Source organism: Chinchilla lanigera, unplaced genomic scaffold, assembly GCF_000276665.1.
Source record: "Chinchilla lanigera isolate Chin_1 unplaced genomic scaffold, ChiLan1.0 scaffold00116, whole genome shotgun sequence".
Lineage (NCBI taxonomy): Eukaryota > Metazoa > Chordata > Mammalia > Rodentia > Chinchillidae > Chinchilla > Chinchilla lanigera.
Genome location: NW_004955517.1, coordinates 2150573 through 2171216, shown reverse-complemented (window position 1 = coordinate 2171216; position 20644 = coordinate 2150573). Strand labels below are relative to the sequence as shown.

Sequence of the window (20644 nt, the reverse complement as noted above, 5' to 3'; positions counted from 1 at the left end):
TCCAGTGTCCCCTTGCAGTTCAGGGCACGTGCACGGCCCAGACTCCAGTTGCACTGGTGTGACAATCCTGGTCCAGTGGGCCTATGTCCCCAGGCAGTTCAGGGTACAGGCAAAACCCAGACACAAACTGCAGGGTCGACAGTTTGTGAACCACCTGATTCTGTGTCTCCAGTCAGTTCAGGACACATACAGGAACCCGATGCAGGCCGGACGGGCAGCAGTCACAGACTGCCTGTGCCTGAGACCCGCTAGGGGGTCCGGGCGAAAGTAAAGCACGGACTAGAACCGCAGGACCAGCAGCTCCTGGAGCACTCGCTCACTGGGCGCAGGGCGCTTGGGCGCTAGGAGAGGTTACACGCCCTGCCCCCAGGCAGAGAAGTCCCTGGGGCTTCTGAGTGAGGACCTTCTCTCTGCCGTGGGTGCAGGGAGGGGAGAGACTCAGTCTGTAATGGCGGAGGGGTCCTGGGTCACCCGCTCTTGGGCTACACAGTGAGTTCAAGGCCAGCCTGAATGACATAGCAAGAAGGTATCTCAGAGAAACAAAAAAACAACAAAATGCAGTGCGCTTCTTCTTCCTGACCACCTGGAACATGGCACGAGGCTGGTGGTGAAGTCAGCGTTAGGAATGAAGGTGAGAATGAAGGAGAAAAGCAAGTATGAGAGACGATGAAACAGACCAGGACAAAGCTCCTGGAACACACAGACCAGGAGCCACTTGTCTCTGGTCACAAGCAGCCTCACCCCAGCCCCAACTCAGACAGACCTTGAGCCAGCGTCAGAGAACTTCAGAAGGTTCGCTGCTGGAGAAGCGCACATGTTCTTTGCCGCTTTGCATTACCTTGTTCTTCGGTTCTGGGGCTGGATGGACCCAGGGCCTCACGCACCTAGGCCAGGCCTCTCCCAGTGAGCCACGCTCAGCCCCAAGTGCTGTTCAGCAAGTTGGAAAGGGAGGTCTATAAACACGTCAACAGGCTGCAAACGTCATCAGCCTTCCAATGAGAAAAGACACACGAGACCGTGACAAATGGTGCTCGTTTTCCAATGAGGCAAGACCTCGCTCCAACTCGCCACGAAAGGAGATGTCTCTGCACACCTGCAGGCCAACGCTTTCTCTCCTACCGCACACAGTGCGAATATCATTCGACGTTAGCTAGCATACAGGTCAGTAAATAGTGATTCCATGAGACAAGTTCTATTCTTACTCCTCTTCATAGATGGGAAAACCGAGGCTGTACAACCATGTTGTCCAATGTGATAGCCTGGACTCCTCTGAAGCTATTTAACTCCTCTGAAGCAAATTCAATTCAAGTAAAAATTCAGTTCTTTGACTGTGCTGGTTTGCATTTTGAATGCTCAATAAACAAATTCTACATGTCACGCGGGGACACACAGGATTAGAACTTCACTGCAAGAAGTTCTACTGGACAGTGTGCTGACTGGTGAAGCCATCTACCCAAGAAACTGTGACCTACAAGAATGAGCCCATCCCAGACTCGACCTCACAGACTCACATGCTCCGCAGAGGGTGGGGGACAGGGCATCCTTGCCTGGCTCTGCCGTAGGAAATCAGTCCCATGGCTGCTAACAGCACAAATGGCAAACGTCCGCAGGTCGGACATCTGCAGTGAGCTGGACATCAGCCCTGGGCTAACACCAAGACCTCGGTGCAGCTCTGCCCTCCTGGGGCGCTAGGGAAAATCTTTTCCCTACTTTTCCTGCTTCTAGTTCCTGACCCCTTGCCCCGCAGCCTATTTTCCACCTTCCAAGCCAGCCACTTCCAGCTGAATCTTGTCCACACAGACCTCTCTCAGGGTCGGCCTCCTTTTCCTCCCTCTTCCATTCACAAGAGCATCTGATTACACCGGACACAGACATTCCAGGAAACGAGACAGAACGGTCAGCCCACTGTCAACACTAGTTTCACCTACAACCTAATCCATTTGCCACGTCACCAGACACGTCCACAAATTAGGACGCGGACACCTTCAGGTGCTACTTTCCGCCTTCCACGGACAACATTCAAGCCATTTAAGGCCTGATCCTACCTGGTTTTCCATCTTCTTGCCTTTCAATCCTTCCCATTTTTATTTTATTTCATTTCATGTATTTTATTTTTTTGTAACCAGGAATTGAACTCAGGACCTCATGCTTGCCAGGCAGGCTCCATGCCACTGAGCTATACCCCTGGCCCCCTCCATATTCCTTTAGCTCAGCAAACAAAAGTGTTCTCTGTCTTCCAGATAATACCATTCATTCCAGCAGGTGTGATCAGATCACTTTCTATGCTCTCTTCTCCCGAGGAAACAAAGAGGATTTAGCACACTCCCAGCTGGAGGGCCACTTCCCCAGGCCCTTGTTTTCCAACATTTCCCTTTCCAGAAATAGCCTTTTGAAGGCCCATTCACAGCCTAATTTAAGCAGACTCAATTCTCTCTATTCTAAAGTTACAGCGTCATCTACAAGACAATGTCCTAGATTGCCACAGTGCCAGAGGGCGATCAAGGCTGCAAAGATGTTTCAAGGGCACATCCAGACACCTGCCTTGGTGACTCAGGGGAACAGGTAAGGAAACACCTCCCTCACCATGGCAGGGGCACCAAAGCATGGGCTCTGGGGTCAGAAGCCCTGGGTCGGAGTCCCACAGGACGTGACTTTACCTTCGAAGGACAGAACAGCTTTCTCCTCTCTGCTCTGCTTATGCGGGGAGGAGAGCGGGGACTAAGGTCCATGAGGCTTTTATTTCACTTCATTTCACCTTACTCTTTTCACTCTTCTGAGTGAATAGACTCATCCTCCAGTTGTTCCCATGTCCTTCTCAGGCTCTTCTCTGCGTGGCTGGGTAGAGCACGGTCAAGGTCTGGGAAGGCAGTGTCTCACCATGCCAGCCGCCCTGGACAGTGATAGATGAATTTAAATGTGAAGAAATGTGGGACCATACTGAGGTGGACAGATGGAAAATAAAATCATACTTTCTAGTGTGATTTATCTACTGTCATTTACGACAAGACATTTTAGGGCAAAGGGGCCACAGCGGAGGGGCATCTCTCTTGAGGTAATTCCACCGTCTGGCAGGTTTCCAGATGGTGTGTGCAGCGCCCCTCCCCTAAATGTGAGCCAACAGCTTCATCTGCTGTTAAACTACACGTAAGGGGACTCATTCCACTGGGATGGGATGATTTTTTTAGCTTTTTGAACTTATAGGAAACTACAGTAAGTACACGCAAAGCCAGGTGGGCTTCTCTGACACTTAATTGGTGATTTAGAATATTTCCAAGGGTAGTTTTGACTCTACACAATCTGCACCTCATGTCCTGACTTTAAACGCCAACTTCCACATAAGAAATGATTCTAGTCTAAGTCCTGTAGCCCCGCAGACCTCAGGATTCATTCATATTATAGGAGTTTAATTAAAGGCTCTCTGATTCTAATAGAAACTGAATTTTAGCATTTACGTTTGCCTTTAAACAACACACACTTTGGCACTCTACACAATCTGCACCTCATGTCCTGACTTTAAACGCCAACTTCCACATAAGAAATGATTCTAGTCTAAGTCCTGTAGCCCCGCAGACCTCAGGATTCATTCATATTATAGGAGTTTAATTAAAGGCTCTCTGATTCTAATAGAAACTGAATTTTAGCATTTACGTTTGCCTTTAAACAACACACACTTTGGCTTCATGTGTGTTCATCTCCTCGGTCTCTTTTTAGCTGCTTTCAGCAGTGTGGGCCCTGGCCCCAAAGAGCTTAGGGTCAGCTGGGCTTTGAGCTTTAATTATTAAAGCAGCAATTATACCACTGCGAAGAGCGAAATTGGAAAGGAATCCAGCAGCTGACGGTGGGGTGAGTTTGAGTGGAATCTGGGGGACCATTAGAGTGAAAGCCACGGACATCGCCATGCAATCCAATCAGGGGCTTACAGAACCAGATGAGAGACAATACCATGCATCTCCCAAAATTGCAAAACTGGTTTCTCTACTATTTCCACATTGCCTGCTGTGTGGGAGACAGCGAATGAGCAAGGAGGAAGGAGACCTCTGATTCAGAGCTCATCTTTCACCTCAGCAGCTGGTGACTTAGAGAATGACTTCAGCTTCCTACTGAAAAGCAGAGTGTGCTCCGCACAGTGCCGCTGGAGAAAGTGCTCTGCATGCAACAAGGTCTGTCGGGTGGCACACAAGGGGAGAAGCCGGACGAGAGGAGGAGAGATGGCAAGGGGCATCCCGCCTGACGCGCAGACTTCCTGAGCTGAGCACACAGGCCAGCACACCCAGCAAAGACCCGAGCCCAGATCTTCCCTGCTCCAACCCAGCTGCAGAAGCAGCCAAGGACGCTGGAGTTGGAAAGAGCCCCGCTTGAATCCCAGCCCTGCCCCTTTGTCTCCATGGAAGCTTAGAAACCAAGCCTGTCTCTGTAGGAAAATGGACAAAGTAGGATCCTGGTGAGAATTAAGCAAGACTTTTTATCTATCAACCACCACATTAAGAATTAACTCCCTTAATCCTCACCACAATGCTGAGGGAGAAGTTACGACTGTTAGTACTTCCCATTTTGTAGATGGGAAGACTGAGACACAGAGAGCTCAAACGATGGCCTGCACTTGAGCCCTGGAGCCTGGCTCCAGCTGTGAGCTCATCACCATGGCACAGGTGGTCCTTCAAGCACAGCCCTGGCTGGATGGCCTGGCACAGGTTAAGTGAAGCAACCGGCGAATGTCAGTTCTCAGGTGCCTCTTAAGTTAATAAATACCAAAACTCATGCATGTTTTCAGGCAGTTATTACCCAATACTGTGTATGACACAGATTTTAATTCCTTGTCCAACCTTTACTAACAGGAGTGTGTGAATATTTATCTGAAGATCAAGCAGGTCCTTTAATCCCCAAACTTCACTGTCTGCTGAGAAGCAAAGATAGTAGCGTCTATTTCACAGTGCTGCTGCAAGATTGACTGAACTAGGCGGAGCACAGACAGCGGTCTGGAATACAGCAGTATAAAGTCTCAGCATACCTATTTGTTGTTATTTAAAACATCCTGCCCACCACCTCTGCTCACAAAACCCTCTTCATTCTCCCAGGCCAGCTCAAATCCTCCCTCTCAGGGAGGATTTCTCCTGGACGCCTTGATAAATTCCATCTCCCTAAATTGTGGAGGGGGGTGTTGCTTTTTGGACTTGTAAGTTTGCACAGCCTGCCTTCCCACTAGAGAGTGAGTCCCTAGGTCAGGAATGTACCCCTTCACCTTGGAAGGAACCTCAGAATCCCACCTACCCCGAAGCCAGGGTTCAGAACGGGAACCTAGGCAACCCTTCCTCTTTGCAGCCCACCTGTTACACTAGTCACTACGTTCTGGCTCCTGGGCCTCCAGAACAGCCCTCTGGTCCCACCCCACCTTCCCTACCTCCCCATGCTGAGGTGACTGGGCCTCTCCGCTTTCATAAGGACCCTGCCCAAAGCTGCAGCAGAACAACTGGGTTTCTTAATGCATAGACCCTACATTCCTCTGCTTCTTCCTCCCAACCGTTCCTTAGGTGAGTGCCCTAAATGCTCAGGGTGCCCCCCAGGCACTTCCCCACCCCCATTCCCCTTTCTTCCCTGAACCCCAGCCTGCCTCCCTTCTCCCCAAACTTGCGAGCTCATATTTGCTGCTGTTCTGGCCAGAGCAGCCCCTCCCTCCAGCACCCATCTGCTCTCTCCCGGGCGCACTCTTGCTCCTCCTGAGGAGCCCCTCAGACAAGAACCCCACTGCCTGCTGCTGCTGCTGCTGCTGCTGCCCTTTAGCCCCGCAGGGCTCTGGCCCTGGGCACCTCGGAGCTGAGTCCTCGCCATCCCCTGATGTCCCACCTACCTCCCTCTAACCAGCACTGGCTCTGCAACCACATGCCACTCACAAAGGACACTGTTTTTGCAGCCCCATTTTTATAAAAATAAGAAGCAGCAGGGGCTGTTGGCTCCAGACAAATAAACATAGAGTCCATCTTCCAGGAGAAACAAGAAGGATCGCTTTGTGCTTGACACTGCCTGAGTAATCTACTGCAAGGAGAACACTTTAGCCCTGTGGAGTTATCCTCAGTTGCCCACCAGCTGGATGAAGGAGAAAGGATGAGAATGGCAGAAGGAGGGGTTACTAGTGAAGACTATCGCGAATTTTTACAGCAGCCTTTTGGAAATATGGATGACACTGGCTTTTTCTCTATTCAAGTTATAAGCAATGCCTTGAAAGTTTGGGGTTTAGAACTGATCCTATTTAACATTCCAGAGTATCAGAGCCTCAGGATTGATCCCATAAATGAAAAATCATTTATATGCAATTATAAAGAACACTGGTTTACAGATAGAAAATTAGGAAAACAGTGGTTTAACTTGAATTCTCTCTTGACGGGTCCAGAGTTAATATCAGATACACACCTTGCACTTTTCTTGGCTCAATTACAACAGGAAGGTTATTCTATATTTGTCGTTAGGGGTGATCTGCCATACTGTGAAGCTGACCAGCTTCTCCAGATGATCAGGGTCCAACAGACGCATTGACCAGAACTCACTGGAGAAGAATTAGCACAACTGAAAGAGTACAGAGTCCTTAAAACAGACCTGGAACAAGTCTTAGAAGGAAACGATGGGTTGGGCGTGTTAGATGAAGATGAAGAGGATTTGCAGAGGGCTCTAGCACTAAGTCGTCAGGAAAGTGACGTGGAAGATGAAGAAGCAGGCCCTCCTCCGCAGGGCCATTCAGCTCAGTATGTAAGGCAGTCCCAGAAATATATCTCAAGATGTTCCACAGACACCAAGTACAAATCTTACGTTTGAAGAGCTGCGGAGAAGAGAAGCCTACTTTGAAAAGCAGCAATAGCAACAGCAGCGGCAGGCAGATCCACCAGAACAGGCTTCACAGCTACATGAAAGGCCGACCACAAGGTCAGGAGCACTTGGGAATGATCTAGGTGATTCTATGAATGAAGAAGACATGCATCAGGCAGTTGTGACTATGTCTTTGGAAACTGTTATAAATAATTTGAAAACACAAGGGAAAAATAATATCTTTTAAAGTCATTTACACATTCAGACTTGCCAACATTGTCCTTTGTACAGCATAGGGTCCATTTTGGTAACGTATCAAAGAGAACGTTGTTCATCAGAGGAAATGTTTAGGTGGCTTGCAAACAAAATGAGAAAGTAGAAAATGTGTCAGTTGTAGGACGAAATAATGATCCTCCAAAAACTAGCCAAAGAGGCATTCAGCAAGTAAAGAAATTTAAATAGTCTAAAAAATAACAAATAAAAATAAGAAGCAGATGAAATTCATTTTAATAATATCTTTTATTTAACCCAATATCCAGAATATTGCCATTTTGGTATATCATCAATATAAAAATGTATTAAAAGTATATTACACTTTTACACATAATCTTTGAATTCTAGTATGTTAGACTTAGAGCACATCAGATTGAATAGGCCCATTTCAGGTGCACTGATTCCATGGCCAAGAGCCAGGTAAGTATTGGGGTTGGTTGGGTTTTGTACTACTTTTAAGGAATATCTGTACTCTCTGGGCATCATGGCATGCACCTGTAATCTCAGAACTCTGGGAGGCTGAGACAGGAGGATTGCAAGCTCAAGCCCAGCCTGGGCAATTTAGAGAAACTCTGTCTCAAAAAATAAATAAATAAAAATAAAAAGGTCTGATGATGCAGCTCACTGCAAAGGCCTGAAGTTCAATAGCCAGTACTGCACCTAAGTGCGCAGGAAGAAAGAAATAAAAGAATGGGAAGTGACTGCGTCAAGGTCTCAGGAATAATAGCAAACTCTTCTAGCCTAACTGCCAACCCCCAGATGGAGCCTTCCCGAAATGCTCTGTAAGTGTCTTGAAGGTGAATCTGCCATCGCAAGTGAAGTGTGCTCCCAAAGGTCAGCCTGAGCCATTTTTATTATTAGAAGCTTTGCCTTGACAAATAGAAAAAGTTTGGCTTTGTAGGGAAAGTTTTTTTTCCTATTACCTTGTAAATCCTTTCTTCCTATTACTCAGTAAATCCTCAAGAATGACAGGCGCACGTAAGGGGCATTAGTAGGCTGCGTGGAGGGCTGCAGATATTGTTTGGAAGCTCTTGAGCAGCTCTTGTATGAGCAGTGGAGATTTCCTTAAGGACTCAGCCCTGATCTCTAGGAGAAGCTGCCCGTGAGGCAGAGTCTGCCTCTGTCCCCAGGCCTGTAGGGGTGACAGGAGCGGGTCCTGGGGCCGCTGTGGGTCCCAGGATCACGGCCAATGTGCCGCCCCTCCACAGCCTGTCTTTGCTTTCTTCCAAAACCAGGTCAACGTTATTCATAAGTAAAATCCGTCCCTTGGAAAGCTTCCTTGAAACAAGTGAAACAAGAGCAATCACCAAAAGGAAGAAAAGCAGGAAGCAGACATGTGAAAATATAATTGGTGCAGTCTACATGTACAAGTAGAAAAAAGTTACAAAGCCATCTCTCAATATTTTTTTTAATACAGAATAGTGTGTGTTCTACTCCTGAGGACTTCAAGGTATAGATTATTCTCAGGAGATCTTACCAGGGACCTGAAGAGGATTTTCAGGTTAAGATATAATTAAGATATATGCTAGTTAGATCTCCAGAAGGTACTATCAGCTATGTCATGCTGCTGAATGTATAAGAAAAAGATAAAAGAGGAAAGAGTATTTGCTACTCATTTTAATTTTGTACAGTTTTTGTTCCTAAGTTAGCATAGTAACTGTGATTACTGATAGTGACAATTTACAAGATATATAAATAAGCTCAGGAAATGATCTTTTTCACTTAAAATGTGCTATTTTATGCAGGATGCCTATTTCATATATACATGTACATTAATAGGAAAGAAGTTCGGGGGAGTACTTCTCAAACTATTATATTTATCATTAGATCCTAAAATTATAAATCATTTTTAATTTCTGCACTCTAGATTGATCTATAGTTTTGAATGTTCTTCAGCAGATATGAATTATGTGTCCTAAAACAAAACCAGTGAACATTAGCTTGATATTTGTGTGTGCATAGACAGGTCTATGATAGATGTGTGCATAGACAGGTCTGCCATGATCCCAAACATGCCGTTTTAAGTGCTAATTATTTTTGGAAGTTGTTTCTTTAGCTTTTAAGGAAACAACTTTGATTCTTTCAAGCTCAAATTAGTCCAAGAAAGAGAAACCTGTCCCCAGTGCTACCAATAGCATGAGGAACACAGCAGCCCCCTCAGCTGGGTGAACGCAGCCCCCGCCCCCGCTGCCCGCCAGCAAGAGGGGGAGTCTCAGACTGCTCCCAAGACAGGCCACCAACCCCCGCAGCCTCACTGGGAATTCAACCTGGGTAACAAGGAGACAGACGAATCCGTGTGGCTGCCAAAAGTGCCATCAGCCTTTCCTCTGGCTGAGCAATTAATTCAAGGAGCCATCGTCCTCTGTTCTGAGAGAAGAGTTCAGATCAGGATCTTAATCCATGGGAAAAAAAAAAAATAAGTGTTTCAAAACATGCTAGGAGTTTAGTTCCCTCCCCAGCAGAATTCTTAGGCCAGCGTTGGTTCTCAGCTAGGTACATTTTGCCCCAGGAGACATCTGCCAAGGGCACAACAGCTGAGAGAAGGTGCTACTAGCATCTACTAGACGAAGGCCAGGGAGGTTAAGGACAGCCCACTGTGACAAATTATCTCATCCAGTGTCAACAGCATCATGGTTGAGAAACTCTGGCTGGGACAGCGCAGGAACTGTCCATTATCTGGATTCTCTTTTGCTGATATGACCCACACCACTGATCCCTGGCTTTCTTCTCCGAGGCCTGCAGAGCAAAAGGAATTACATGAATGTCTGGCACATCTTGACTATACTCACCTTCCGGTGAGAGCTCAGCGTCAAGTGGCCAAGGAAAGGGAGCCGCAGCCTGCATGCCCGCTCCAGTCTGTTGGCAGTCGTTCCAGTGCAGGTTCCCCAGAGGCACCTAAGGGTGCAGTCTGAGGTGTGGGATGGGAAGGGATCATGGGTCAGGGACCAACACCTAGAAAGAGAAGGGAGCAGATGCAGGCCTAGGCAGAGGGAGGAGACTGAAGTGTTTTGCAAGTCAGCTAAACCTCAGGCAACCGGAAGAGAGCTCAGGAGCCAGTATTTCCCATCAGAATTGTCCAGCAGGGGCCGGGGAAATGGCTCAGCAGCACAGGGCCTGCCTCGCAAGCGCAAGGTCCCGAATTTGATTCCCACACACACCGGAAACAAGAATTGTCCAGCAGTGGTCTGGAACAACTGGGTCTCTACAACCTCCCTCTCCCGGTCACCCACCTGGCTCAGTCACAAGGGGAAGGCGGCCCTGGGGAAGGCGGCCCTGGGAAAGGCTACGGGTGCAATGCAGACATGCCGGGCCACTAGGCTGAGCTCCGAGGTGCTGCCAGCTGCACGGTGGGCCTCCCGTATTCCCTGCAGGTGCAGAGCAAGCCTGTCTTTGCAAGGAAATCGGGGTTGCACATCTCCATGAGTACTGCAGGCCGCGTTCATATGCGGAAAAAGGCGTGCTTCAGCTGTCAGTAGTGCGTGCTGCGGGGCACACGCAGAACCGCAGTGTCTGCACCAGGGATTTGGCAAGTCTGCATTAGAACCACGACCAATTTGGAAGGCCTATAACGGCAATGCCATGGTAATGCCTGAAAATCTGGAAGTCCGGAAGAAGCCAAAATGCATGCATGCAAATCAGTGAGGATGGAACCTCCCTGTTATCTAGTTAACTGTCACTGGACTCGGTGGAAAATGAAAGTACCTTCCTTTGTTTAGTCCTCGTTCGTTTACTCAGTACTGACTACAAGCCAAGCACGGAGCCTCCCGTTGGAACCTGACAGAGGAGAATGAGACATTCAGAGTGGACGAGTTCAGCCCTAGTGCTGTCAGCCTGCTGTTTCTTTACCTGGTGGACTTGGCTGTAGCCAGTGATGACCGTGCCACAGGCCCACAGTCCAGCCTCACTGCCCTCGATGGAAGAGCCCAGTATCACAGCGAGGAGCTGTGCAAACTTCCAGCTCTCTCCAAGCCTCCCCTACTGGACACTGAGAGTCAGGAGGAACAGGGCTCACTGTCCTGTGTACGTTACACCTGTGCATTCGATTCCCGTCTGGGAAGGAACGAATGAGATGGCAAAGAAGCCCTTGAGGGTCCATCCGATTGTGTGAGGGGCTCTCTAGTAACAGGACTCGTTACTGTGCCTATTACTGCAACAAACATACTCATGACTTCCTTCAAACGCTGGGTGAGGTGTCTTGCAAATCAGTTTATTTCAATTAACTAGAGATCTACGTATTGATTATTTGTTTGGTGGATCAGAGTTTTTGTTGTTGTTTTGAGTTTGTTTTTTTTTTAAGACAGTACCTTGCTATGTAATTCCAGCTGGCCTTGAAATCACTTATGTAGCTCAGGATGGCCTCGAACTCACAGCGATCCTCCTGCCTCAGCTTCCAGAGTGCTGGGATTACAGGCATATGCTACCACACCTGGCTATATACTGATTTTTTAGTTTAAAAAATGAAGTGATGAAGAGCTCAATTGATGGACTTTTTCCTGAAGTCTTATCTACAATCGGATAGATTTGTCTTTTTTTTTTTTTTTTTTTTTTTTTTTTTTTTTTTTTTTTTTTTTTTTTTTTTTTTTTTATTTTAAGGATAAAAGGAGGGAAACATTAACAGACATACAACATTTTACAACATATCACAAGCACAATACAGACAATACAGAGTTACAAACAAAGTGGTAGGGAATTAACAATGGTGGTTGTATTACATATTGATATCTTCAAAGTGGCTTCTCATGAAAACAGATATAGACATGCAATACTGGTCAACCAAAGACTCATTGACAGTTTCTTTCAGCATAGAAACAGCAGATAGAAGAACAACCATGTTATCTATCCTGTATATACATACATACAAAATTTCTCCTTCTTTCCCTTCTCTTTTCCCACATCCCAGAAGCCCTTTACTCTTCGGTGGTTTCCTATCATTTCACAGTGTCTATCATACCTCCGAGTTTAACTTAACTCTTTCAAGTTTTACACTAGTGACACAATTCGGTGCTTGCACATGTATGTTTGATTTATTTCACTTATGAGTATGGTCTCTAGTTGTGACCATTTAAATATAAAGGCCTCGAGTTTATCTTTCTTTACAGCTGAGTAATATTCCATTATATAAAAGTACCATAATTTTCTTATCCAATCCTCAGTGGATGGACATTTGGGTTGCTTCCACATTTTAGCAATTACAAATTGTGCTGCTATGAACATAGGTGCACATATATCACTGTGATATGTCTTTTTAAATGCTGCATACTTTTAACTGGAGAACAGATTAAACTTAATGTTAATATCCACTACAATAAATACAAACTAAATGAGTTTTAGGGAAATAGGGTGTCTGGACTGGCCCGAGAGTGGTGTGTGCCAGTAGCAATGTGTGCGACGCGTGACAACCACGGTCACACTGCCCCCTTTCCCACCCGAGACCATCCATGAAGAGCAGGAAGACGAGCTAACAAACTGAGACGCCGTGACCTTTCTGGGCCACCCAGCCCAAAAGGGGTCATTTTGCCTTTTCCAGCCCAAAGTAAGTCAGGTACTGGAGATGACAGAGAGTGGTGCTGGGTGAGGGTGGGGCAGCTGAGCACACATCTCTGACGGCAGAAACTTTGTTATCAACTAGTGAGCCCATGGGGTCCTCGGAAGCTCCTTCATGAGGAGAAATATCATTTTTTCTTTTTTAAGTATTTAGCACGTATTTCACAGTGTCCGTTAGATTTCTACTTTGCCTCAATAAAATAATTCTAACCATAGCTGTTGTTGCACAAAGCAATGGCTTAACTGGTAAGTAGTGATTCTCCCACCCTGAAGACACGCAAGGAGACCCAGCATAGGCATAGGAATGTGGTGGGAAAAATTCATGATGATCAGTCTATCAAACAAGGGTCCAACTAGAAGTATTACAGAGGTGATGCACTGATTGGGGGTTTGTCAGGCCCTTCTCCTGGGCACGGCGCCATGCAGTGGAGTTGTTGGTACGTCACACAGCTCCAGTCTTTAAACAACACTTAGTGCAATAACCACAGCCGAGGCCTACAACTCTATGTTAATGAAATTCCCATCAGATCCCTCTTTCTTGCCTTTCAAATGCTTCCTTTGGCCTTAAATTTATAATCACACTTACTTATATGTGTTTGTAATACAGACAGAAATATGGGAAGAGCTCGCCTTACCGTTCCTTCTGGTGGAAGTGAGCTATTGCTCCACCACAGACCAGTGTCTGACTCGCAGTCATTCATTATTCCCGTCCACAGTGTAAGGGCGCTTGGAGGAGGCTGAGGCAGGCTGCCCCCACACAGGCAGTTCAGCTCCTCTGCGCTCCACACACAGCTGCAGGTGGGCTGGGGCTGCGCTCCAGCCTGGGATCAGCTGGGACAACTCCAGGGCACAGGGAAGGACCGGATGGAGTGTTCAGAAGGACTGAAGGGAGTGAATGGACTGCTGCTAATACCGTAGTTCCTCCCGTCAGACCAGAAGTGACCCGAGGACCAGCACAAGCCCCTGCGTATGAAAGGGGGCTCTCCTTCTAGCAGGTGAGGCTTGCTGGACCTTCCCTTCAACCCAGAGAGGTAGGACACTAGCCTAGAACAGGGTGCCGTAACCCTACTGCCCAAGACTGCAGAGGCACTGACAGGAACATAGCTCCTCTGCTCCTGGAACTGAGAAACCAAGGTCAGCCTCGCGGTCAGAGCAGATCCTCCAGCCTGGCCTGCGGATCAGTCAGCCCACAGCGAGGAGCTGACAGGGCTTTTGCTCTGGCCTCAGAAAGCTCCTCTCCAGCTCCACCTCGACCCCCGCACAGGTGGACAAAATGACACGAAGCCCAGGGAGTCAGAAAAGGCAGCCAGGAAGTCCAAGGGAGAAGACAGAACATCTTCAGAATAAACCTCTACTGAAATGGAACTTTGGAAGAGGCGGAACACAACTTCAGCAAACACAGACATGAGAGAATTTAGATTCATAGGTAACACACACGTGCACACAGTACCTCCGTGCCTGTGTATGCACATGCACACCCTCCAAAGAATAGGGTTCCTTTTTTCCTGCAGCACTGGAAATTGAATCCAGGGCCTTCACACTAGCTACAACCTCATCCAGCTATTTATTTATTTATTCATTCATTCATTCATCCATTCATTTACTTATTTTTGAAACAAGGCTAAGTCACTACATTTCCCTACCTAGATTCCAATTTGGGATTCTCCTGCCTCGGCCTGCCAGAGTGCTGAGGTTACAAACATGTGCCACTACAGTCAGCCCTATAAATCTGATTTTAAAAGTTTTTAAAAATCAACAAATGAGCTAAAACTGAAGACAGTCACTGGTGAGACTGTCACTCACTAGTGACTCAGAAGATTGAATAAAAGAAATCTCTGAAATAGAATGCCAAAAATTTATAGGTTAAAAACTAAAACAGAAAAGAGAGATTTAGCTACTAAATCCTAGAGATCTAAGAATCAGTTTTACCTGGATTTAGCCACATGGAAAAGCGATGACAGTTACAGAAATTGGGGAAGAAAATATGCCACATAGTAGAGAGACTTTTACCTGGGTTCAGCTTGCTTTGAGAGAAGACCTTCAGGCCTCGTAAAATTTCAGAACTCCAGGCATGAAATATTTTTAAAAGAAAATAATGTCCTAATTTAGCACCATCAAAAAAAACTCTACTTATCTTACTAAAAAATTAAATATGTGTAAAAGTTTAGGAAATTCAATATTTGTGAAACTATAAAAGGAACAGGAAAAGTCTCTTTCGCCCCTGCATTTCCTTCCCCCAGAATTTCTCTAAAAAGATAATCCCTGCCAACAGCTTCCTGGATTTCTTACTTTCCTCTAAAGTTTATGCACATGCCAGCACACACATATGACTTATATGAATAGAGCTTTCATATCAATACATGCCCAATTCTTTTGCCATACCATACGTTCCATAATATGGACAGTATTTGATTTCCCAGCCATCTCTCACAATTTGATTTTATCAAGTTGGTTTTTCTCTTACAGTGTTACCATGGGCAACCTACATATAAATAAATCCTTCAGACCTGTGATAAGCATATCTACCTGGCAATTCCAAGTCTTCAAATTGCCAAGTCAAAGACATTTCCATTTTTATTACTCAAATCCTTGAAAAATTCCTGGCACAAAGCAGGCATTCAATGAAATGAAAATTGTCACATTGTCTATTACAAAGATTGCATTGATTTAATTCACATAGAAAAGTCTTCTTAAATCACTATAGTGGATTAAAAGGTGATTCTCAAATAGATATGGCCTGTCCTAACTACTGAACCTGTAAACATGATTATTTGGGGGAAAATGGATTGCAGATGTCTTTAACGGTCTTGTGAGGGTTAATCAGGTGGACTGGAAATCCAAAGACAAGTGTCCTTGTAAGAATGCAGCAAAATAGACCACATAAAATTAATCCAACAACAACAAAAATGAGAAGAATAGCAATCAAGAAGAATAGCAAAAGCAATCCTGGGCAAGAACACCAGAGCAGGAAGCATCACAATCCCCTGCTTCAAGATATATCACAAGGCTACAATGATAAAAATACCATGGCACTGGCACAAAAACAAACTTGTGAATCGACAATTACAGAATAGAGGATGTAGAAACAATGCCAGGTACTTTCAGCTGTCAGATCTTTGATAAATGGCCAAAAACATACACTGGAGGGAAGATAGCCTCTTTAATAAATGACGCTGGGAAAACACTCATGCAGAAGATTGAATCTAGACCTGTATCTCTCACCAGGTACTAAACTAAAATCAAAACGGACCAAAGATCTAAATATTAAAGCAGAAACACTTAACTGCTAGAAGATAAAATAAGTAAAATCCTTGAAGATATAGACATAGGCAAGGACTTTCTGAACAGAATTTCACAAGAAATAACATCAGGAGTCAATAGATGGAATCATAGCAAATTAAAAAGCTTCTGTACAGCAAAAGAAACAACCAAAGTAGTGAAGAGACAATCTACAGAATGGAATAAATTTTTGCTAGCTCTTCCTCAAAGGACTAATATCTAGACTATAGAATGAACTAAAAAAAGTTAGGGCCGGCCCCCAAAATAAAAGACTCAATCAAAAAAAATGGGCAAGTGAAATGAATAAAGGCTTCTCTGAAGAAGTATGTTCAACATCTCTGGCCATTAGAGAAATGCAAATTAAAACATCACTGAGATTTCATCTCACTCCAGAAAGAATGGCATCACCAAGAAATCAAATGATAACAGATGCTGGTGAGGCTGCCGAGGGAAAAGCAGACCTTCTACACCAATGGTGGGAGTGTAAACTAGTGCAACCACTGTGGAAATCAGTGTGGAGAGTCCTCAAAGAACTAAAAGTAGACGTTCCATTTGACCCAGCTATTTCCTTTCTATGTATCTTCCCCCAGAAGTTAAAGAAGTCATATTTTAGTGGAATATGCATACCCATATTCATAGCAGCACAACCCATGATAGCTGAATCTTGGAAGTAGCCTTAGGTCTATCAAAAGGTAAATGGATAAAACAAATGTGGTGGGGGTTGTTTTTTGTGTGAGACAGGGATTAGCTATGTAGTCCAGGCTGGCCTTGAAGTATGTAACTCACAGCAATCCTCCTGCCTCAGCCTCCCACGTGCTGGGATTATAGGCATGCACCACCATGCCCAGCTTAAAATGTATTAATAGATAATGGAATACTACTCTGCCATCAAGATAAACTTGAATCATACAGAGGACAAGGGATATACTTGAGACCATAATGTTAAGTGAAATAAATAAGACTCACAAGTTTAAATATCATATGGTTTCTCTAATATGGGAAATCCAAAGTATAAAGAAATTAATGAGCAAAATATAGATAGATGATAGATAGATAGAAGGAAACAAGAGGTAAATCTTTTGCCAAAGGGAATAGAGACCAAAAGGTGGAGGAAGAGAGAAAGAGGAGAGAAAAAGGATGAAAAAGAGCTCAGACGTGTTCTGTGCAAACGTCAGCTCCCCACAGGAATGCAATCTTTACATACTTCAAACATGTACCAATAAAAATTAACATTTAATTCAAAAACAGAAAAACAGCGAGGCAGAGGGTCATGTGGCAGGCACGTTAAGAAGCGAGTGCTGTGAGGGTGGGAGAGAGACTAGAGGCATACAGCAGCCAGAGGCTGGAAGGCGAGCCTCAGACCGCCCCTCCTCCCTCCAGAGGGAGTGAGCCTGCCTGCCCCGCATCTCAGCACTCCAGCCCGGATCTGTGGTGATCTGCCGTGGGGGCCTCTGGAAACTAACTTACTCATTACTAATGAATTGGAGCTTCTCAGCACAGCACAGATAAGCGTGCGGGGTTCAGGGGAGGCCCCTGCCCAGAACAGCCCTCCTCATTCCCTCCCGAGCCACCCCAGGGCGTCTTCAGCTCAAATGTCCACTTGCCATGTTCAGTGCAGAGATCTAAAGCAACCAAACAAGTGGAAACCTACTTGTATTGGTGCTGAAAACAAACACCAACTTATCAGGGTGGATATTTGCTTGTTTGTTTGCTCTGCTGGTTGGTTGGTTGGTTGGTTGGTTGGTTGGTTGGTTGGTTGGTTGGTTGGTTTTGGTCCAAGCAAATCAAATACAAATTGACCCGAGGCGGACTTTGAAAGGCAAGTTTTTAAGTGCTTTCTCTCTTGAACACTCAGGTGTTGGCAGATGAAGACTCATACACCTATATCCACCAAATCGAAGTTGATCCAGAGAGAGCACTCCTGAAGAGAAGACAGCAAGCACGTCCCAGTCTTTGGTCTCTCGCCTGGACAAAGGCAGGACGCCTTTCCACCCACATTAGGAAGTTCCTCGCCAGCAGTTGCAGCTTAGATTGGCCTAGACCCTTGCAGCGACCCTGCCAATTTCCGTGTCCCAAGCCCCTGCTTTCACAGCCACCAGTTTTGACCTAACCAAACTAATCCTATTTTACATTTTAACACAGTTTCCTGGCTAGAAAGCACGGCCAAGCATAGAATCTCAGTTACTTTGTACTGGTTTTCACAAAAAAAAATAAATAAGTAGAAGCTAAGAAAGAGAGCAAGGATGATTATTTGCATTTTCTAGAAGAAAGACTGAACTTCAGAGAATGAGTGACTTGTCTGAAGCCCAAATTCAAATCCTCTGTGACTTCTACGTCATGCCTCCTGAGGTCTGACACACTCCTGCAGACACCAGTTATAAACGACCCTGTTTACTGTCAGGTACTTGCGTTTGCTGGAAGATCAGGTGTCCCCAGGCTGAGAAGAAATTGTTTCAGAGTATTTGCACAAAGGGAGATGAACATCAGAGCATTTCTTGTCATTCAGGTCCGTAGTACCTTCTGATGTGAAGATTAGTTCAGCGCTCATTGTGTATTTTACTCTAGATAAGATTTGTTTTAAAAAAAGTTATCCCACATGCTACTCCATGTTGGACTCCCACCAACAGCGCTGGGGCCTCCAGCTGCCGCGGCCGGGGATCCACCAGAGCCCAGGAACGAGGCTGCGAAAGGACCGCGCGCATCTCAGATGTGTTTACCTACGCAAGCACGTCTCCGAACCCTTGCTTCTGACCTTCCCTTGGCGAGTCACTAGTAAGTAAAGTTTCAGGTAGTCATCCTCCACAGAGCCGTAAGAAGACTTTTAAAAGCAAGATCAATGACACTTTGGAAAATTGCTGAAAAATCCTGTATTATTCAAAAACTTATTTTCTAAAGATAACCCCACTTCCGTTCTGTGGGTCACGGTAGAATAAGCAACCCGAATTAAAGGCGGATGAAGAGTTGTGTGTTCAAATGCATTTATTCACCAGATAAGCGTGGATTCCCCACTCTGCCCCGAGTACACGCTGGGCTGGCAGCAATGAGCCGGGGGCAAGTCTCTGACCTAAAGCGGCGAACAGTGCGCTGGGCAAAGCGAGACAACGAGCGTGAGAGGCAGCCTCTAGTTTTCAGCAAAACACATCCAGAGACTCACAGTGCGCCACACCGGGTGCCCTCTGCCGGAACTCTGAACCCGGCGATTGCACAAAGCAGCTGACCTGCACATCTAAGCTTTGATTTTACATCATGCGATAAAACCACCCACAAGAGTCACAGACAGGATCAGAAACACCGGGACATGCTCTCCTCACACCTGAATTGCAAGGGATGTCAGTTCTTCAGGAGGAAGAGCTTCCGGGAGGGAGTCTGTGCTGGCCAAGGGCCCCTCCTGGTGCCTGGGGGGCTTCTTCCACTTTCTGGCTCCCGTTCTGCTGTTGTATTCATACACATTCCCGGACACTGAAAGGGAAGACAGACGAGTGAATTACAATGAGCTTGCAAAGCATTGATTCATCCCACAAACTGTTTATTGAGCATTTGCTATACGGCTGGCAAGTGCCAAGCTTATCTTTTCAAGTGGTGCTCTCCCTCCTAGGGAAAAACTAGAAGCAGAAGGAAGAAGCATGTAATTTCCCTTGCACTAAAAATCGCCCTCCACAGAGTGTGTTTGCGGGAAGGGACAGTTCTGTATCATGACTGTGATAGCAGTTATACAGTGGGTTAAATGTCATAGAACAATAGAGATACTTTTTGTGGTACTGGAGATTGAAACCAGGGCCTTTGTACTGAGATAATCCCCAGCTCTTTTTTTATTTTTTACTGAGTTGCCTGGGTTGGGCTGAAACGTGCAATCTTCCTGTCTCAGCCTCCCAGAGTGCTGGGATTATAGGTATGTGCCACCACACTTATCTCAGAGGTTTTTTTAAAAGTGAAATCTATGGTCTAATAAATTCCGTCCTACCCATGTCACTGTCTTGGTTTGGGCAATGTACCACAGGTATGAATCGTATTACCTTTAGGAGAACCTTGCTGATAAATACACAGTAGCTCTGCACTACTTTTGGTAATTTTCTTGTGAATCGGTAATTATTTTTAAAGTAAAAGTTTAAAAGAATATGTTGAACTGTCCTCCCCCCATGCACACCCTCAAGAAGACTGTTCTCTCGTTGTGTGAGGTTTTATAAACTTCCACAGAATACAAAAATGAAACTAGGATACAAGAGAAGAGAAACAGGGAAGGGCAGCCTGGTGTAAGAGAAAGTCAACCACTGATGGTTTATTAGGTGACTGAGATGTGATTCATGGAAAGAGTGACAGCAATAATCACAGGTGACTCTTAGAGTATTTTCTACATGGCAAGGTCACTTGTGCTGTGCTTGTGTATCACTGGCCACATTCAGAAAGGAGGAAACTGAGGCAGTGACACGTTAAGTAACTTGCAATGCCACACCACCTGCCAGTGGCAGACCTGGACTTGAATCCATCCCATCTGGTTACAGAGCTCTAAATGCTAAGGACCCGGGGTCCGGGGCCAGGACCTATGTCACTTTGATTGACCTCTGTGACCAAACAGCACCTTATGCACCACTTTCTGGGTGGCCCAGAACATCTGATGCATGGTGGTAAAACCCAACCCACGCAGCTACACCTATTTCGTCTGAAACATTACTCTTCTTTACATGTCACGTGACACTGCTGTGCTGAAGAGCCCACAGAAGTCCGTTCACTGAATAGTGACTTCAGTCAGGATACC

General features: G+C 45.8%; 1 protein-coding gene and 1 pseudogene across 1 annotated transcript in view; one reads left to right on the top strand and one right to left on the bottom strand.

Annotated features, from left to right (window-relative positions):
* The first annotated feature begins 1593 nt into the window (after positions 1-1593).
* On the top strand, positions 1594-7042 carry LOC102029431 (annotated as a pseudogene).
* Positions 7043-18852: 11810 nt separating this feature from the next.
* LOC102021163 (cadherin-related family member 3) overlaps positions 18853-20644 on the bottom strand; it is an 87474-nt gene continuing 85682 nt past the window's right edge. Inside the window, exon 19 of the mRNA XM_005409033.2 lies at positions 18853-19350. Within this exon, the coding sequence (XP_005409090.2) occupies positions 19199-19350 (152 nt within the window). The 3' untranslated portion in view covers positions 18853-19198. The remainder of the gene's footprint in view (positions 19351-20644) is intronic.